The sequence below is a fragment of the Lissotriton vulgaris genome, chromosome 9, assembly GCF_964263255.1.
Source record: "Lissotriton vulgaris chromosome 9, aLisVul1.2, whole genome shotgun sequence".
In the NCBI taxonomy this organism is placed as follows: Eukaryota; Metazoa; Chordata; class Amphibia; order Caudata; family Salamandridae; genus Lissotriton; species Lissotriton vulgaris.
In genome coordinates this window covers 1,186,498,460-1,186,515,429 of record NC_141697.1, presented here as the reverse complement: position 1 = coordinate 1,186,515,429, position 16,970 = coordinate 1,186,498,460, and the positions used below count along the sequence as shown (strand labels likewise).

The 16,970-nt window shown below is 47.3% G+C and overlaps 1 protein-coding gene across 6 annotated transcripts in view; it reads left to right on the top strand.

Moving 5' to 3' along the window:
* TMCC1 (transmembrane and coiled-coil domain family 1) overlaps positions 1 to 14,863 on the top strand; it is a 485,716-nt gene extending 470,853 nt beyond the window's left edge. For all 6 annotated transcript variants that reach the window (XM_086939244.1, XM_086939248.1, XM_086939250.1 and 3 more), the window contains 2 exons: positions 8,708 to 8,843; positions 12,271 to 14,863. In XM_086939244.1, coding sequence (XP_086795370.1) covers positions 8,708 to 8,843; positions 12,271 to 12,585 — 451 coding nt within the window. In that variant the 3' untranslated portion in view covers positions 12,586 to 14,863. The remainder of the gene's footprint in view (positions 1 to 8,707; positions 8,844 to 12,270) is intronic.
* Positions 14,864 to 16,970: the final 2,107 nt, after the last annotated feature.

Genomic DNA, 16,970 nt, shown 5'->3' with positions numbered 1-16,970 from the left:
ATTTGTGAGAAAACAAATCTGAAAACTTCCCATTTGTACCCGAGGGGCAGTCAACCAAAAGGGCCGTCCATGGAGGGATTTCCACTTTCCCCTTTGCAAGTCCTTTCTTTTGGGCAAGCTTTGAGCAAGCTCACTGTCTGCAAAATCATTTTATATACATATTTGGACCTGTTTCACTGCATGCACTAAGCATGTGTAAGTGCATGCTCATGAGCTGCTAACACATGTACAGTGATTAATGATGTATGTGCTCTGGCTCTTACAAGGTCGTTTCCTTTTTTACAACATTTCCCATTCGCCTGTTACACTCCATCCCTGGTTTTTTTCTGTTTACTAATAATTTCCATAAAGCGTAAAACATTTAATACGCAGAGGAAACGCTGATTAATACACTAAGAATAAATACAGAGCCATCACCATCAAACACAAAAACATTTCCGTAGTTGGAGTCACCAAATCAACTGTAAATAAAGCTCACCTTTTGCTTAACATTCCAAACGTCACAAAGGGGAAGCCGGCCTAAAACCAAACCTTTTTATGTTGTGCGCTGCGGACCTCCAGCTGGCCTTCAGAAAAGCACAAAAAACCTCCTTCCGGCTTCCTTAGCTCACAAGTATGGGTGTTTTCATGCATATTACCAATTTCAAATGCCCTGCTAGACTTGCAGAGTCGTTTGCATTATGTGAGTACTTGGTACTTGAATCTGCCATTTGTTTTGCTTGTTTAATCCAAATTTTTAAAAAAGCCAGTCGCGAGCCAAAGACCAATGTGACACTTAATAAAGCTCAGGTCTGTTGGCTGCGCCGCAGTCCCTACTCTATCAACCAGGGCGGAGTCTCTCTGCAGTGTCTGGACTGTCGGAACTCGGGTCACCTCGTCTGCCTGCCCTAGTACTCTTCTTTTGTGCACAGGCCCCAGCTTTGTGTCTCACACAGGGTGTGGTTTTTGTTCTTTCTTACGAAAGGGCCAGATATCAAAGATACTGAGCTTGCTTGCGAACTCGCCTCGAGGCAAGTGTTTGAGCTTTGGCCATGTTTCGTACCTGCCAGACCCGGCCCACTTACAGCTCCTTATTTAATGGAAGACACTAGGCACTGGTCACTCTCTTGTGTGGTCCTTGAATGGCTTCACTGCTCTTACATGTTTTATTTTCACCTAAAATATCCCCAGGGCAATGGCTTTGCACAAAAGCGATCCTTTTTGGCTCCCTAGGCAGTATAATTAAAATAATTTCAGCTTCAAAGAGAGGTAATCAGCTTGTATTGTTATTCTGGTGCTAATTTTGATTTTTAGATTTGTCTTGGGCATAGACACCAGCGGTTACACGTAGTCTTTGTGCCATGGGATGAATTGCATGTTGAGTGAACACGGTTGGGGTTTTCTATCTGAGATGCTGATGGGGCTGGTCACAAACAATAGATGCTCGTGGTCTTTCATCCACACACTTAAGACAGGCGGAGTGATATCTCGTTAAGGTTGTGAGTTGCCCATTCTCTCTTCACCTCCCTTGCAGTGGTTCTGTGAGTTTGACAGTGAATCTTCGCGAAATGTTAACACTTCTTTAGTTGTAAGGCTGGTTTTAGGGCAATGGAGACTAAGGCTACCTTAGCCCGTGACACCAGCATCTAGGGGAGAGGCCGAGGCTCCAGAATGGAACAGCCAACAAATGCCACTTTGTGCCAATGAGGAAGGAGAAGGGCACAGAGCCGAAAACCCCCCTTGTACAAGGACAGCGAAAATGCCTACCCGTGCTGCTCTTCCTGGAGATGAAACATCCGCTTTTTTACAGCTATAATTTGTGCTTCCGGTGACACCTCCAGCGGGCTCTCTCTGCCGCAGAACAAAGCTGTGTCTGCGTTTTTGCCCAAGTGAGATTGAATCTGTTTGCAGAGCTCAACCGAAACTTGGAGAAAGTCAGTGTTTGGACATCTGCCAGTCAGGGCATTCTCTTTTATTACATCCAAAGAGGGCATTTGAAGTGCTGGTGCTCTCACCCTTGTAGCCTACATGTAGCCTCGTCCCCCCCCTCATGAGAGGCTCTACATTTCAGGATGCGCTGTGTTCGATGACCTTCAGCCTACATGAAATCCTGTAACCTCCAGAGTGGTCCCTACAGGAGGGGTTGTTCTCCACCTTGCAGGACAAAGGCTAGACGTACCCCAGTAGACGCCAATTTTCAGAGCCTACACTTAGGAGGTCCCCAGTGTGCCTGGGCTTGTTACCTCCAGAGAGGTCCCTACAGGAGGGTTTGTACTCCTCCTTACAATACAAAGGCTAGGGGTACCCTAGTAGACGACAAACTTCAGAGCCTACACTTAGGAGGTCCCCAGTGTGCCTGGGCTTGTTACCTCCAGAGAGGTCCCCACAGGAGGGTTTGTACTCCTCCTTACAGTACAAAGGCTAGGGGTACCCTAGTAGACGACAAACTTCAGAGCCTACACTTAGGAGGTCCCCAGTGTGCCCAGTGTGCCTGGGCTTGTTACCTCCAGAGAGGTCCCCACAGGAGGGTTTGTACTCCTCCTTACAGTACAAAGGCTAGGGGTACCCTAGTAGACGACAAACTTCAGAGCCTACACTTAGGAGGTCCCCAGTGTGCCCAGTGTGCCTGGGCTTGTTACCTCCAGAGAGGTCCCCACAGGAGGGTTTGTACTCCTCCTTACAGTACAAAGGCTAGGGGTACCCTAGTAGACGACAAACTTCAGAGCCTACACTTAGGAGGTCCCCAGTGTGCCTGGGCTTGTTACCTCCAGAGAAGTACCTACAGGAGGGTTTGTACTCCTCCTTACAGTACAAAGGCTAGGGGTACCCTAGTAGACGACAAACTTCAGAGCCTACACTTAGGAGGTCCCCAGTGTGCCCAGTGTGCCTGGGCTTGTTACCTCCAGAGAGGTCCCCACAGGAGGGTTTGTACTCCTCCTTACAGTACAAAGGCTAGGGGTACCCTAGTAGACGACAAACTTCAGAGCCTACACTTAGGAGGTCCCCAGTGTGCCCAGTGTGCCTGGGCTTGTTACCTCCAGAGAGGTCCCCACAGGAGGGTTTGTACTCCTCCTTACAGTACAAAGGCTAGGGGTACCCTAGTAGACGACAAACTTCAGAGCCTACACTTAGGAGGTCCCCAGTGTGCCTGGACTTGTTACCTCCAGAGAAGTACCTACAGGAGGGGTTGTTCTCCTCCTTACAGTACAAAGGCTAGGGGTACCCCAGTAGACGCCAATTTTCAGAGCCTACACTTAGGAGGTCCCCAGTGTGCCTGGGCTTGTTACCTCCAGAGAGGTCCCTACAGGAGGGTTTGTACTCTTCCTTACAATACAAAGGCTAGGGGTACCCTAGTAGACGACAAACTTCAGAGCCTACACTTAGGAGGTCCCCAGTGTGCCTGGACTTTTGGCCTCTGTAGGGATTCCTTAGATCGGCAGCAGAAAGGCTAGTGTTGTCTCCACGTGGGACCCACTAGCCCACGCTGTGCACTTAAACAACCCTCAGCGGACCCGGAGCCTTGGTCAGTGAGTTCAACCCTCGGATATCATGAACCTTTCGATTGACAATCCCGGGCCCTTTCTGCATGTAATCTTTTCTTGATCACACAGTATTAACTGTTCCTTGGCAGGAAGCTCGGGGGCTTTGAGCAACGCCTTTCGTCTACTAAACGGGACATTAAGCTGATTGCAGCTCTGAGGTACTCCAGGCTGACTTGTTGTTAGTACTCCACACACCGCCTCTCGGTTGGCTGTCTGAAGTGGCCTCAGCCATGCACCTCGCCTCCTGGACCGCCCACAGACGCAAATGGAAGCCAAGTGCTCTGTGTATTTATACAGACCTGTATACCTCTGTAAACAGTTTGTTTGTCTTCCATGAATCAGTCTTTTGCTAATCTCACTATGCAGAATGTACCCAGCGAATGTAAATGCCTTTAGTATTGTTGACATCCGGTGTTTGCCAATTCTCACCCACATTCAGCTTTTGTTATCACAGACGCTGGTTTCAGCTGTGTCCATGGGCATGTTTCTGGCTCCACCTTTCAACCTCCTGGACTTGCATGGCAATGATGCAGCTCCTGTTGGATTTTAGCAGCGGCGTGTCGGTGGGCACAGGAGTCTTTTTCTCCTGATAAAAACTGGCAGCATTTAGCGATGAATATGTGCCAGTCCTGTTCTCTGCTCCCCCAAAGCTTGAAAAGCAAGTCCTTGTGTAGGACCGAAGAGAAGCGCTGGATAGAAGTTGGTCTTAATGCTTTTATTGTACCGTGGCATTTGTACAGCGCTTAGCCCCATGTGGGGACACTGAATCGCTTACCTGTACAGGTTACGAGCAACACTGGGCGGGGGTGGTTTGGAAGGGCGGCGTGGGAAGTGTTACATCGTGTGCGACTTACCACGAGGTGCTGTTATCGACCTGTGGGATGCCGCACCTGTAGGTGTGCTGAGTGAGGGTGTGTGAGAGAGACGCGCAAATGGTAATTGTGACAAGGATGAAAACTTAATACAGAAGGCTAAACAGCACCAGCCTGGTCGTAGTGTGTTTTCACAAGAACGGGAGGGTAATAAGAGAAGGCCCAGTAAGCTATATGACAAGGTGCGCTGGCAGAGATGTTGAATGAATAAGAAGGTGCCAGAAGGCGAAGAATGGGGATTGGTGGCAAGGAGTAGGCAGGAGCCATTTTTTTAAGTCAACGCATAGTGCCCACTGTTGAAAAACCCATGAACGAGGAAGGAAGTGGAAGATCAGCCAAGGCTTGGAACGTGAGCAGAACCCACAGTTTTAAAGGGTGGATTCTACATACTCTGCCCAGGCCAATGGAACACAAACGTCTAAGCCAGGGTTGATGTCTCAAGCTACAAAGGCGGACTAGCCCCAGTAGGGTGAGCCCTAGTCCGATCGTGGCTCAGAGCCTCGCCAGGCTGGAAGCCTGCACGTACAAGGGTGAGAGACGACATGCTTGGTAGGTTGTGCCCTCTTAGTGAAAGAGTGAGTCGCTTGCCTTTAGTCTTTGCCCTCTATGCAACCCTAATGCTTATCTTAGATCCCAGATACCTTTGCTCTTTTTTACTTTACTTGAGGTCTCATCCCGCTGACCTACAATTTCCTCCCATAGGTCACTTTTATTATTAGTAATGGATGTCATTTCAGGATACGAGATCGTGAGGCGAAAGACTTACTGTGAGTCCATTGTTTCAGCTAGAACAGCATTATGGTAAAGGTTAGTGACGACTTGTTAAACTGTAGTCCAGATCTCCCAAGACTATATGATTGAGTGGTCCACTCCTGTAATGAGGTGCCTGCGCCCCTCAATCTGCAAAAGAAATAAAAGTAATGAATTAAAGTGCACCCATAGAGGTTTTTGGGGTTTGTGCTGTGGGGGTGCATACGCTTGGACCTGAGCTGGGTTGGTTTAGGTCTGTCCGTGTCAATAACTGAATTGCATGTTGGGGTTGAGTTGCATTGGTAGTGCTGTGTGTGATTCCTAGTGTGGGATTTCATCTGCCCGCTCTGCTGCATTGCCACCTCCAGGAGGATGACCCAGTTCTCTGCTGTGGTGAGGGCACTAGAGCTTCCGATGAGTAGCAGCCTACCTAAGAGAGATTATGCAAAGTTTCTGACAATGAAAAAGCTGATTGGGTGTGCAGGGCAGCGCATAATGGTTGAAGAGCATTGGTATAGTACTGTGATGGGCAAATTACTAAAACAGAAGGGAATTTACTGAAGGGGAAGATTAGGAGGCATTGACAGGAGTTTGGGAGGCTCAAGCTGTGACAAACCAAGGTGCTAGTGCATGTCCTGTTTGGATAGGGTGGTATTTTTGCATAGCATTCTCTGTCCTAGACAAACTGTGCATGCCGAGGGGTATAACGCTAGCCATGCACTTCTGTAGAACAGCAGGCAATGCTGCTGACAAGGTCAGATGTGGAATAGCAGAATTGTGAATACGCCTCAGCTAACAGTTGATGGCTGTGAGGAGAGGTTTATGTTGAATTTCCTACACAGGCCCCCAACTTGCTCACGTGGTGGTTGTGTTTGTGAGCTTAGAATGTTTGACCTTCAGTCAACTCTTAGAAAGGAATAATTGTGTGTGGTCGATGAGTTACCGCATTTATTGTTCTACTGAGCATTTGGCAACCAGCCCGATGCATCCTTTAGTGCATGTGCAGGTCTCCTCTGGAATCTCACAGCATTGGACAACCAGTCAATGCATCTGTTAGTACATGTGCTGGTATGTTCTGGAATCTCTCAATCAGTCCAATGCATTCTTTATTGCATGTGTAGGTCTTCTCCTGCATGTGCAGGTCTACTGTGGAATCTCACCGCATTCGGCAGCCAGCCCGATGCATCTGTTAGGGCATGTGTAGGTCTGCTCTGGAATCTCTCAGAATTCGGCAACCAGCCCGATGCATCTTTATTGCATGTGCAGGTCTACTGTGGAATCTCACAACATTCGACAAACAGCCAGATGCATCTGTTAGTGCATGTGCAGGTCTGCTCTGGAATCTCACAGCATTCCACAACAAGCCCGATGCATCTGTTAGTGCATGTGCCGGTCTGCTCTGGAATCTCACAGCATTCCACAACAAGCCCGATGCATCTGTTAGTGCATGTGCAGGTCTGCTCTGGAATCTCACAGCATTCGGCAACCAGTCCGATGCATGTTAGTGCATGTGCAGGACTGCTCTGGAATCCCACAGCATTCGGCAGCCAGTCCTTTGCATCTGTTAGTGCATGTGCTGGTCTGCTCTGAAATCTCTTGGCATTCAACAACCAGTACGATGCTTCTGTTAGTTCATGTGCATGCCTGCTCTGGAATATCTCAGCATTTGGCAACCAGTTCTATGCATATGTTAGTGTATGTGCAGGCAGGTCTGCTCTGGAATCAGAGCTTTCGACAACCAGTCGGATACATCTGTTAGGGCATGTGTAGGTCTGCTCTGGAATCTCCCAGCATTCGGCAACCAGCCAGATGCATATGTTAGTGCGTGTGCAGGTCTCCTCTGGAATCTCACAGCATTCGGCAGCCAGTCCGATGCATCTGTTAGTGCATGTGCAGGTCTCCTCTGGAATCTCACAGCATTCGGCAGCCAGTCCGATGCATCTGTTAGTGCATGTGCTGGTCTGCTATGGAATCTCTCGGCATTCGGCAACCAGTTTGATGCTTCTGGCAGGTCTGCTCTGAAATCAGAGCTTTCGACAACCAGTCTGATACATCTGTTAGGGCATGTGTAGGTCTGCTCCGGAATCTCTTAGCATTCGGCAGCCAGTCCCAATGTTAGTCTTCTCTGGACTCTCCCAGAACACACAGTTCATTCAGAGAATTTCCAAAGAGACCAGGCACTGCTGGGGAGAGCTGAGTGCGTCTGTGTTTGGGGCTGGGATGGGTGGTCATGCTAGCAAATTTGTGCACTGATAGAATTATTGAGATTGTAGGCAGTCATAAGAGCTAGTCTGCACCGTGGCCCCATGGTAGGGGCTTGGAACGATGCCAAACTGTGTTGACTGGCTCTCTACCCGTGTATGCAACATTATGCTGAGGTCCAGGGTTGATTGCAGGTGTTGACTGCTTGTGGAATTCGGATTGTGACCAGTGTGGCACTTTCAGAACATCTGCACCTTGAATGTCGGCTTTGAGATTTAGCTGGGTAGGGAGTTGGGTGGCTCGAATGTGTTTTTCAAAATCTGGAAACTTTCTGGCCTTCACACTGCTTACCAGATAGAGATTTTGCCATTCATTGCAGAGGGGAGTTGAGTCTGATGAGCTCACTGTTGGTGTCGTCATGGATACGAGCCATGGGAACAAGGTCCAGGTGGGCCAGATGCTGAGAACGGAGTGGTGATCACGCTCTGTCACCCTGCTCCCCTCCTTCATAAACCAGGGTTATGTTATCTCACTGGTGTGATATGAGATGGACTCTGATCTCAGCGTGAATCACCTCTCCCACGAAATGAGCAGGTCCTGGGAGTCTGATTCAGCCTCTTAAGCACTCCTCGCCACCCTGCCTGCTCCTGGTGACGTCAGGCTGTTGTATCCAACTTATGGACTCCTGCACGGCCTCGGTGCTGCGAACGCAGTGCCCGGGACACAGTTTCAAAAATAAAGGTGAGGTCCACCTCTGAGGAGTCTACTCGACACGCTTCTACTCATGCGCACCGGTTTCGTAGAGCTAAAAAAGTGCTCTTCAATTTTAGGTTTCACTTAGAGTGTGTACTGCAAAGACCGATATAATCTCCACTGGGAAACCCTATGCTATTCATTTCTAAAGGTAGCAAGTAAGGGCTTTTGGGAAGTACAATTGGAGCTCACTGAGAAGGAGAGATGAAGACCCAGACCAGGAAAGGGGACTCCCCTGTTGCGCCGTCTTACAAATGTTTGTCCTACATATCCAGCTTATTTGTAGAGTACACATTGACTGAGCATGGTTTGAGCAGCAGTGCCCGACAAGGTGTGGCGCAGGAGATGTTGTGGGTGAAGGGTGGGAAGAACAGACCCTGCTGAAGAAACATAAAGTAGATACAATGGTTTGGGAAGGCGGTGAGTTTGATTCCAGTAGCGCATGCGAGGTCAGGAAGAGTTGGGTGCAGTATGCTTGTGCACAGGCATGAAGTAGTGGAGTCCCACAGAGCTACGGGTGGAAGGGTACAGAACGTCAGCAATTGGCCTTTTCCAAATACATACATTTTGCCAAAGCTCTTATTTCACCTGACCACTTTCATTCTTCAGATGTGAGCGTCTGGAAGAGCAGCTGAATGACTTGACTGAACTTCACCAGAACGAGATTCTAAACCTGAAGCAAGAGCTGGCCAGCATGGAGGAGAAGATAGCATATCAGTCCTACGAGCGAGCCCGCGACATACAGGTGTGTATTCATTTAGCACAAAAAGTTACAGCCCCAAATCCCTGTAGTGGAACAAGACCCACAGAACAACTTTACAGAAGGACGATTTTGTTCTCCCTCTTTTCCTCAGTGTGTGTTAATCTTCTGTTGGGAAAAGGTTTGGTTGGGTAATGATACCATGCTTTCCTTTACCACGCTTGCCTTTTCCATGCAGTCTTTACAGCTTGTTTTTACCGTGCATGGTAAGTATAATGTAAATAAAACCTATACCACCCCCCCCTTCCTTTACCACTATCCACCCCTAAACGTAATTTTTGTTCTTCTTCTTTTTGAGGGGGTGGGGGCTCACCAACTCAACCTTTTACACCACTACGCTACCCCTACTCCCTAAAATAATCCGTACCTCCCTTTACTACTACCCAACCATAAACCACTCAATTACCATTTACCACTACCACCCTTTTCTACTACTAACCCCATAATCCTAAATTTACTTTTGCCACGCTCTACCATTACTCGGCCCATAACCCTAAATTTAGCCTTATATATTTGTTATATCTTACCAATACTTACCATGCATGGTAAAGGCATCGTTGTAAAGGCGGTTTCCCAAAGGGTCTGCAAGACTTAATGTGTGGCTCAGGCGATTGGCTGTGAGCAATTTACTTTGGGTCCGAGGGAAGGCTCAGATCATCGTAAATTTGGTAGAAGTTGAATTTGGGCTTGTCTTGCTTTTGTGGTCCAGTCGTGTGTTTGGACCACACCCAAGTGATCGTCCGCACCAGCGATGACTGAGATACAGAACGTTACATTCAGGAACTCCTCCGCCATCCTTGAGGCTGGATGGTGGTGCTTTGTGCAATCATACAGGGGTTCTGCTGTTGTGCCCGGAGCAGTTGGAGACTGCTTTGTTATTTAGTGGAAGTGATGGGACCTTTTATTGGATCAGAACAAGCCCAGTCCTGCATGAGGAATATTCCTCATGCTAGATTTACACGCTGTCCCTTTGCACTGGGTTTACAAACAGAGTGCCATAGCACATCTTTGCCTTGCTGGCATTGTTCTCTTTTGTTTCTGACCAGAACCACATGATTCTGCACTGACTGACTGTACCAGACAGTACTTGCTGCCCCAAAGCATACTTTAAGACTTATTCTTGACTGGGTGGGCTGTCCTTCAAGTTCTATGCATTCACAATACTAATACAGACCGCAGAGTGGTTAAAGCCTGGTAGGCTGGAGGATGCAGGGGGTGTGGGGCATCCATGTTTGCTTCAATTAATCGACACTTTCAACTCTTAGTGCCTCAGCAAAATGCAAATCCTCCCCTGGTTTAAATCTCATCTTTCTTCCCACCGTGTGCCTTCTGACGACAGAGACTGACCCGCCCCTCTCCGACCCTCTTACCTGGTAGTCAGAGGGCCTACTTGGAGACAGTCCAATATCGGACAGAAGTTGTTCCTTTGGGTAACTTGCCTGGTTTCTTCCCAGGACGTTATCCACTAAAATCCTTCCATCTCCAGTACACTCTCACCTTTTCTATTAGAAAGATGTTCGTTCCTGTTGGATTTGCTTCTCCTTGTTATTGGTTGTCTGTCTTCATGCAACCTTACTTTTGCCCACGCACTTGGGTGAAGTTATGCCCCATCAGAAATCACTGGGTGGTAGAAGAGAGCAGGCAGCGCCACCCCACGAGGAGGAAATTCAGCCTTTTTAAATACCAAATACCCTGGAAAGTAAACTAAAACGCTAGAATAAGCACATTCACTCAGCGTAACTGCTTATATAATCTCAATCGAGTTAGATTGTATTGTTCTAGTAAAACAAACTGATACAATATTCTTCTAGAGTGACGATTAGCTGACCTTACAATCTGTGTCAGACACGTTGCGAAAGTTAATTGGTCGCCTTTCAGCTGTTGATTTCCGTATTCAGGCTTTTAAGAGACAATTTTGCCCACTTTGTGTAAACATTCTCAGTTGATCGACTGAGGTATGGGCTAATGTCTGTAGTGGTGCAAGCACACATTTTAAGTATTTGGTTATTTAAACATAATGGAAAGATGTATTCCTTTGTAATGAAAATGTTATATTTCATTACTCCTAAATTAATTTTTAGATCAGATACTTCACAAATCAGCAGTCGTTGATTGCTTTCTGTATGCAATGTCTCTATGACTTAATGCGTTTAATCTGTGATTTATGGTGCTTTTTGGATTGTAAGATTGTGCCTCAGGCATTACAATGCAAGCACTCCATAGGAGTAAGAATGATGCACCAAACAACCAATAGCATGAGTTGACAGTTAGTCTGGGTGAACCAGAGTCCACACTGTGTATGTTTTAAATAATTGTGACCAATAGCTCTGGCAGACAGCTGTACTCTTAAGCTAGGCATGTAGATGTGCAGTATTGCTTTGCAGGTTTGTTTCTTAACCCCTCCTGTGCTCATGAAGAAGTCAGCTCGTCATGAGCCACGGCGCTCGTCATGGCAGCGCCCGTTAAATGGAACGCTCGCATGCTGTGCTGATTCCCCTGCTGTGCTGAGCGTTCCATTGGAACGGGTGTGGTCATAACGAGCTCAGCTCGTCATGAGCACCGGAGCGCCGTGGCCCATGACGAGCTGACCTCGTCATGAGCACCGGAGCGCTGTGCGCGCCCCCCAGCACAGCGGGGGAAACAGCCCCGCAGTGAAGGGGTTAATTGAAAGAGTAGCTCCCACAGTACCTATAATGTAAACATAGGGTAAATCTGACTCTGTTGACAGGTGTTGGACTAGGATATGCTAAGTAAATAAGGCATAACTGTTATCACAAAATGTATGTTCGGGTTTGTTTGAAGTTGAGTGCAACATTGCAAATGTTTTACACAGTCTGCTTTACTCTAGGAGGTAAAATGGGCAATAATACTAAAATGGCGCTTTTAAGATTATGTGCAAGATAAAAATATTTATTATGATAGAATAACATAAGCAGTGGAATAACCACTAACTTTTTGTACCGAAGTAGCGGCAGCGCGATACTCGCGACAAAGTGCTTCAACGCCTTGTCAATGGTGGTAAGTGCTATATAGATAAAATTACATTACAATTTGAATAGCATTTTCTGACTGTAGTTTTCTTTCTTATGAAACATGCATGTATTTTTGAAGCACTGGAATTCGGCCATTACCAGTGTGTGGAAATGTCCAAATAGGTAGACTACGCCATAGAATTAATTGCATACTTTACTTCCATTTTATAATATGTACCATAATTATCCTTGAATCGACTCTGCCAATAATTTGGTAGCCCACTGACATACAAATGTAGTGGCCCTGTTTTTCTTTAGCTTTATGCTTTAAATCGGACAATGATCGGCAGACCTTAGATTCCTAATTTGTTATTACTTCCCTGTCATGTTTACAGCGAGGCCGAGCTGCTTTTAACATGTTTCCCTTTGGTGTCCCACAGGAAGCTCTGGAGGCCTGTCAGACCAGAATCTCAAAGATGGAGCTCCAACAGCAGCAGCAGCAAGTGGTGCAGCTGGAGGGGCTGGAGAATGCCACTGCCAGGAACTTGCTTGGGAAGTTGATCAACATCCTGCTCGCTGTCATGGCCGTGCTACTCGTCTTTGTCTCCACGGTGGCCAACTGTGTTGTGCCGTTGGTCAAGACACGCAACCGGACCTGCAGTTCTCTCTTTGTGGTGGTGTTCATTGCCTTTCTCTGGAAGCACTGGGATGCCGCAGCTGACTACTTGGAACGCTTTCTGGCGCCCCCTAGATGATGGCTTAAGTGTGCGACTAAGGAGATGAGCACCACCCGTTTGCACGGCTACTGCACTACCTTGTGCCACCAACACTACGACTTAACTCCTCCAAGATGAAGGAGCCCGAGTGGATTTGTTTACATTTTAGAAGGTTTTTTTTGTCCTCCTTGAAAGATACATGGCAATAGTATTTTATAGATTTTCTTAGAAACACTTTTTTTCAGGGGTAAGATTCCAAGAATGTTTCTTGGATAAGGCGATCCTCTGTGAATCCAAATGTGATGGTCCTTGAGAAAAAAGAGAAGTAAAGAGAAATATCGATCAATTCGGAGCACGCCAATGGGTGATTGAAAAAGATGGCTTTTAACGACTGTCCTGAACTTCTGAAATAATAATGAGCACGACTATTGTCAAAGACTGGTGCCAGACCTTGACTAACAATAGACTCACTGCTGGGCCTCCTGCTCTGCTGTGAACCCCAACCACATTCCAGGTTCAGATGGACATCTTCACGAGCTTTTAGAGTGTTGCCTTTGCAGGAATCTGCTTGGATCTCACTCTTGCACCCGTCTTTTGGTACCACATTTAGGGGTACGGATATGTCATGCCAACTAAGAGAATTTTGCATTGAATAACTGGTCAATAAATTCATTATATCCATGCGTTCAAGACGATTTGCAGGTCTCGTCCCATTTTCCTTTCGTTCTACTATTGCAGAAGTTCATGTCCTTCCTGATATCAACGAGGCCTCAGTGCAGTTTGTTGGCTGGCATGGTGAAGCCTGGCATGGAGATCTTCCTCAGGAGTTTAAGGGGAGAGTTACAGCATATTCTCCATATGTTACTGAAAATGTTACTGTTACTGTGGAGTTTCTCTTGTGGCCTGTATGATCCAAGTGAGCAACAGTCGCACGCCTAGCAGAATTCAACTGACTTGGTCCTTTGGAATGTGGCAATTGTCATGTGCAGACAATTGGTAAAGTTATCACTTCCAATATTGTGGCTGGTATCTGATAAGACCATGTTTTTAAAAGTGGAATGGCCAATATGAAATGTAGTTATTTTATACTAGGATTGTTCCAATTCATATTTCCTTATTTATAAACTCTAAAGCTAAACATTTTGCTAACCCTCACATGTTTTGACTGATCTACTGTAATGTAGACAGTGAATAAAAATGTTCTGATTGGCTTTATCAAAGAGATATCTGGTTTGTCTTGAGAATGAAACAAAGTGGACTACTGTCTCACCAGAATTACTCCTAGGTGTGTGGGTGTGCACGAAGAATCAGCTCCTTTTGTGCACCTGGCGATCGGAACTAAAGAACTGAGTTTCCAAAGGAAGCTCAAAGTGGATGAGACTTTGGCCAAAAAACACAAAGTTCAATGATCTTAAGTCCATTTGTTAGACATTGTGAAATATCTCCTTGTTCCTCAGAATACCATTTCATCCATATTGCTTGGATGAGAGTAAAGCAGATTCGTCTCTTTTAGACTACCAAAAAACTCCATTGTATTTGAAAATTGAGCTCTTGGATTCTAAAGCATATTATCGGACATAGCTGAAAGCCTCCTTGGTAAAAGGTCTACTCACTAATCGTATCCAAGAGCGCCTTTCTCCAATCTGCCCCTTGCTTTCCCAAGATAGGAAATAATGCCTAATAAAATAGTGACTAATATTTCTTTTTTTTCTGTTGGCCAAATTTGAGTAATGAAACCGAGCGTGCACCCATGTAGTCGAAAGCAGTACGTTTTTCAGTAATTTATCAGTAGCATTTTCAGTAGCATGGTATGGAGAGATTGGGAATTGATGCCATTGTCTACACAAAGCATTTTGGGGTTACTCCTGTTCCTGGGACACTGATTCAGGGATGCCACTTTCCTGGATGCATCGCCTCGGCCAGCTTGTTCAGCCGGGCGTTTGGTCGCCGTCCACGAGAAGGAAGTGGTGGACCTCGGCCGCTCTGTCTGCTGCTCGAAGTCGAGTCTTTCTGATGTCACTCACGATCTGCACGTATGTGCCGGCAGTATTTCTTGAAGTAGACCTTTTGAAGTTGTTCATTCCCCTCAGCAAAGCCCTTGGCCGCACTTTTTGTATCTGTACATAAATATGTATATTCACAGATTTAAAGATGATGATCCGTACGAACATACTTGAAGAGCACCATGCTCCGACTCCCAGTGCTTCCTCGTGCTTTCCAATAGGATTCTTTTTTATTGTTAATATCATTAAGATGATGTTAGAGGGGCGTGTGGGAGGGCCTCTCTTTGTCTAAATAAACAAATGTTTTTAAATGATGACACATTCATTATTGCATTTCAAGTGAATATGTGTAATATGTAGGGGAGTGTCACTCATGAATGAATGCCATTTCTTATCTAACACTGCCCATGGGTGACAAATGTGTCCGCTTGGCTGTGACTGTGTGTGTGTATGTAGAAAAAAAGCAGTTTATTTGCGGGGAGTTGCTATCACCCTCTAAAAACACACACTGCCTGCATGCAGAAGTTGCTTTTCTTTTTCCATCTTTTGTTCTTAACACCTGTCTTAAAAGCTATCTGTCGCAGTTGAACGTGCCTTCTCTTTTTGGCGCACTTTCTAAGACTTGTATTTTACATTGAAAACTTATTGTCCCTTTGAATTGCCCAGGTAAACTTCATGTCTTTGAGTGTTTGTAGAAGGTGTATTTCGGCTTGGCTGATCAACACCTACCTAAGACTGTGTGAAATACCTCCTGATGTGGGCCGTTTGCCCGCATCCATCTAACATTCCTTCAACAGAAGTACAGGGAGTTTGGTAGCTGAGCACTTGAAGAGACTCCTGAACTCTTGCAAATGTTATCTTTCTATTTTTGAGTTTAATGTCTGTAGTCGCTCCATGTAAACAATTGGCTAAACAACACGTCTTCTAAGTTAAAAAAATGCAATAGGTCTCGCATTAGGAAAGTTTGAGCGATTGGTATAGTAAATGACACTTTTTTTTATTTATGTGTTGGTTTTGAAAATAGCAAAATTAATAGCTTGGTGGATGTGATGGTGGATGCGATGGTGGATGTGATGGTGGATGTGATGGTGGATGCGATGGTGGATGCGATGGTGGATGTGATGGTGGATGTGGTGGTGATGGTGGATGAGGTGGTGGATGCGGTGGATGTGGTGGTGGTGGATGCGGTGGATGTGGTGGATGTGGCGGTGGATGTCATGATGGATGTGGAGGTGATGGTGTATGTGGTGGTGGATGTGGTGGTGATGGTGGATGTGGTGGTGGATGCGGTGGATGTGGTGGTGGTGGATGCGGTGGTGGATGCAGTGGTGGTGGATGGGGTGGTGGTGTTGGTGGATGGGGTGGTGGATTTAGTGGTGGTGGGTGTGGTGGATGTGGTGGTGGTGGGTGTGGTTAAAGTGTTGGTGGATGTGGTGGTGGATGCGGTGGTGGTGGATGCGGTGGATGTGGATGTGGTGGATGTGGTGGTGGATGTCATGGTGGATGTGGAGGTGATGGTGGATGTGGTGGTGGATGTGGTGGATGCAGTGGATGTGGTGGTGGTGGATGCGGTGGTGGTGGTGGATGCAGTGGTGGTGGTGGATGGGGTGTTGGTGGTGGTGGATGCAGTGGTGGTGGTGGATGGGGTGGTGGATGTAGTGGTGGTGGGTGTGGTGGATGTGGTGGTGGTGGATGTGGTGCTGGTGGATGCGGTGGTGGATGCAGTGGTGGTGGTGGATGGGGTGTTGGTGGTGGATGGGGTGTTGGTGGTGGATGGGGTGTTGGTGGTGAATGGGGTGTTGGTGGTGGATGGGGTGTTGGTTGTGGATGGGGTGGTGGATGGGGTGGTGGATGCAGTGGATGTGGTGGTGGTGGATGCGGTGGTGGATGCAGTGGTGGTGGTGGATGGGGTGTTGGTGGTGGTGGATGCAGTGGTGGTGGTGGATGGGGTGGTGGTGGTGGATGGGGTGGTGGATGTAGTGGTCGTGGGTGTGGTGGATGTGGTGGTGGGTGTGGTGAAAGTGGTGGTGGATGTGGTGGTATATGTGGTGATGGTGGATGCGGTGGTGGCTGTGGTGGTGGTGGTGGATGTGGTGTTGGTGGATGTGGTGGTGGTGGTGGATGTGGTGGTGGATGTGGTGGTGGTGGGTGTGGTGGTGGATGTGGTGGTGGTGGATGATGTGGATGTGGTGGATGTCATGGTGGAGGTGGAGGTGATGGTGGATGTGGTGGTGGATGTGGTGGTGGTGGATGCAGTGGATGTGGTGGATGCAGTGGTGGTGGTGGTGGATGCAGTGGTGGTGGTGGATGCTGTGGTGGTGGTGGATGCAGTGGTGGTGGTGGATGCTGTGGTGGTGGTGGATGCAGTGGTGGTGGTGGATGGGGTGGTGGATGTAGTGGTGGTGGGTGTGGTGGATGTGG